At 47.7% G+C, this 2,925-nt stretch overlaps 1 protein-coding gene across 1 annotated transcript; it reads left to right on the top strand.

Moving 5' to 3' along the window:
- Window positions 1-1,539: 1,539 nt before the first annotated feature.
- Window positions 1,540-2,589, top strand: LOC109769066 (protein STRICTOSIDINE SYNTHASE-LIKE 10-like). The gene has a single exon (XM_020327805.4). It carries the CDS (start codon window positions 1,540-1,542, stop codon window positions 2,587-2,589), a length of 1,050 nt encoding a protein of 349 aa, XP_020183394.1.
- The last annotated feature ends 336 nt before the right edge of the window (window positions 2,590-2,925 follow it).

Genomic DNA, 2,925 nt, shown 5'->3' with positions numbered 1-2,925 from the left:
AATGGATGTATCTAGACGTATTTTAGTTCTAGATACATCCATTTCCGAGACAAGTAATTCCGAATGGAGGGAGTAGTAGATAGCTAGAATCACAATAGGTATATCATCGAATCACAGTAACTAGAATGATAGGATCACAATAGCTAGCTAGCAAATAACACTAGATACTTTCTCAATAGTCAATACATGTAGAAGAGGCGTCAAAAGACAGGCAACAAGTATATGATCGAAAATTCCTCTCTGAGAACCCGAGATCAGGAGACTACGAGAGGAATAATCGATGGATCATGGATGCGAACCAATGAGGGCTGTAATTCCTGTACCTGTTGCCGTGTCTCCCGTTGCGGCGTCGCCGGATCTAGATGCAAACCAAGATCCCGTGTTGTTCGCTTTCCTCTGGATGCGATCGATCCCTGCCTCCTGGTTCGCCGTTCGGTTTCCTTTCCCATCCCATCGAGTCAGAACCTGCGTCCTGCGATCGGAAGCATCGAAGGCATAACCGATCGAGCAGGCGGCCTGGGACGGGAGACGGTCGAGGCTTGACGCGCCAGCGCCGAGCGGCCCAATGCCCATGCCAGGGAAAATAAATACATAGGCCTATAAAATTTTTTGGGGCCCCCAAACTCTATGGGCCCTGTGCGGGCCGCACAGTTTGTACAACTATGTGCCCGGCCCTGAGATGGGAAATCAAGCACCACAACTCACGTCAGTTCAAATCATGTTATTTATGTGGACTTGTGGAGTATCAGCTGATTGCTGGACTCCAAGCTATTTTTCTTCAGTTTTCATTTGATGAAATGATTTTTTTAGAATATGCCTATTGTTCAAGGTCTGAACAAAACAAATTCAACACGTTTCGGACCCTTAGTCACAAAAATCAGCTTTTTTCACTCTCTTATTGTAGATTATAATTTTCCATCCATAATTTAACTCTCTTGCAAGCAAATTCTGTTGCAACGCAATAATATGGATCTTTGAGCTTATCTATATACTCTATAAAGAAAATATAATATCTTTTAGATCATGCATCTTTTCAGGACAATGCTTTGTGACAAAAGAAAATGAAACTATGGAAATTTGTACATAATGCACAGTAAGTATGTCAAAAAGGAAATTTGTACATAACCTTTCATAGGGTCTTTATTTCAAAAACTTTGTTCTTTATAGTGTCTTCACACATTAATATTTATGGAAGTCATGTGAGATTACTTATGTCATATCACTCTATTTAATAAAAAAAATGATCTTATCATTCACATTTTGCAATCTTTACAATTGTACTCCAGGTATAGTGTCCATTGCAATTTCTCATCTCAAGATCGTGTATGGACTGTGAGAGCAAAGTTATTCGGTTTATGCATTATCATGTGCAGAGAGCCAGAGACTAAAAGGTCCCGCAGCAACGCACGGGGAAATCATCTAGTAAGAAAAGAGGCACCAAACGAACCAGGGCATCAATCAATCCATCGAGGCAACACCAACACCAATCGATCAGAAAAAAGCCAGCGAAACACGGGATAGCTAGCGAAGCAAGTCAAGATGGCGAGCGGCAGGAGGGATCTCGCCGCGGCGACGATCACGCTAGCCGTACTGCTCGTGCTCTTCTTGCCTATCACCGCCGCCGCCGCCGCCGCCGTCCCCAGCATCGACGCCACGCGGACGCGCCACCTGCCGCTGCGACACGGACTGCTGCGCGGCCCTGAGAGCGTCGCCTTCGACGCCAAAGGCAACGGCCCGTACAGCGGCGTGTCCGACGGCCGCGTGCTGAAGTGGAACGGCGACGCGCTCGGCTGGACGACGTACACCTACGGCCCCGACTACAGCAGCGAGGCGTGCACGGCGTCTCTCCTTCGCCCGGAGACGGCCACCGAGGGCCACTGCGGCCGGCCGCTCGGTCTGCGGTTCCACCTCAAGTCCGGGTACCTCTACGTGGCCGACGCCTACAAGGGGCTCATGCGGGTCGCGCCGGGCGGCGGGGAGGCGACTGTGCTTGTCACGGAGGTTGATGGCGTGCCTCTCCGTTTCACCAACGGGGTGGACATCGACCAGGTCACTGGCGAGGTCTACTTCACGGACAGCTCCAGGAACTACAATAGGTCTCAGCATGAGATGGTCACAAGAACCGGAGACTCGACGGGCCGCCTTGTTAGGTACGACCCGCGGGCAGGAAAGGCCGTCGTGCTCCAGGCCGACATCACTTACCCCAATGGTTTTGCCATCAGCGCTGATCGAACACATCTCATCATCTCATCCACCGGGCCATGTAAGCTATTAAGGTACTGGATCAAGGGCTCAAAGGCCGGAACGATGGAGCTATTCGCAGACCTTCCGGGCTATCCCGATAATGTGAGGCCCGACAAGAAAGGAGGATATTGGGTCGCGCTACACCGTGAGAAGGCTGAGCTTCCCTTTGGCGTCGATAGCCACTTACTCGCCCTAAGGATTGATGCCGAGGGAAATATAATCGAGGAGATGAGAGGACCCAAGAGCGTGAGGCCGACAGAGGTCGTGGAGAAGAAAGGTGGCAAATTGTTCATGGGATCCGTCGAGCTTACTTACATGGCAGTCGTCAAACGCAAATCGAAATAGATCAATTCAATTAAGGATGTGTAAATTAAGGTTTTCATAGGACTTGCACTCTTTTTTACTTTCATTATGTTATTGTGTTCTCATTGTAAAGTCTTTTTTTAAGTGGAGGTTTCTATTGTTGGACACTGATCATGTATTTTTCACTATAATGTATCAAACTATCTTTTATTAAGCATTATATGAAAGTACAGTTGTGAGTTGCAAAGAGCCAAAGACACAAAAGGCACTAGCATTGTTGTGAAATAAATTGTTCGCAAACACTAAGACGGTCCAGAGAGGAGTACAAGTAAATACTCACAAAAACCGAAGCAATCCAATCTTACAAAAGGAATTACA

The sequence above is a fragment of the Aegilops tauschii genome, chromosome 7 (assembly GCF_002575655.3).
Source record: "Aegilops tauschii subsp. strangulata cultivar AL8/78 chromosome 7, Aet v6.0, whole genome shotgun sequence".
In the NCBI taxonomy this organism is placed as follows: domain Eukaryota; kingdom Viridiplantae; phylum Streptophyta; class Magnoliopsida; order Poales; family Poaceae; genus Aegilops; species Aegilops tauschii.
This window is presented reverse-complemented; position numbering and strand designations above follow the sequence as displayed.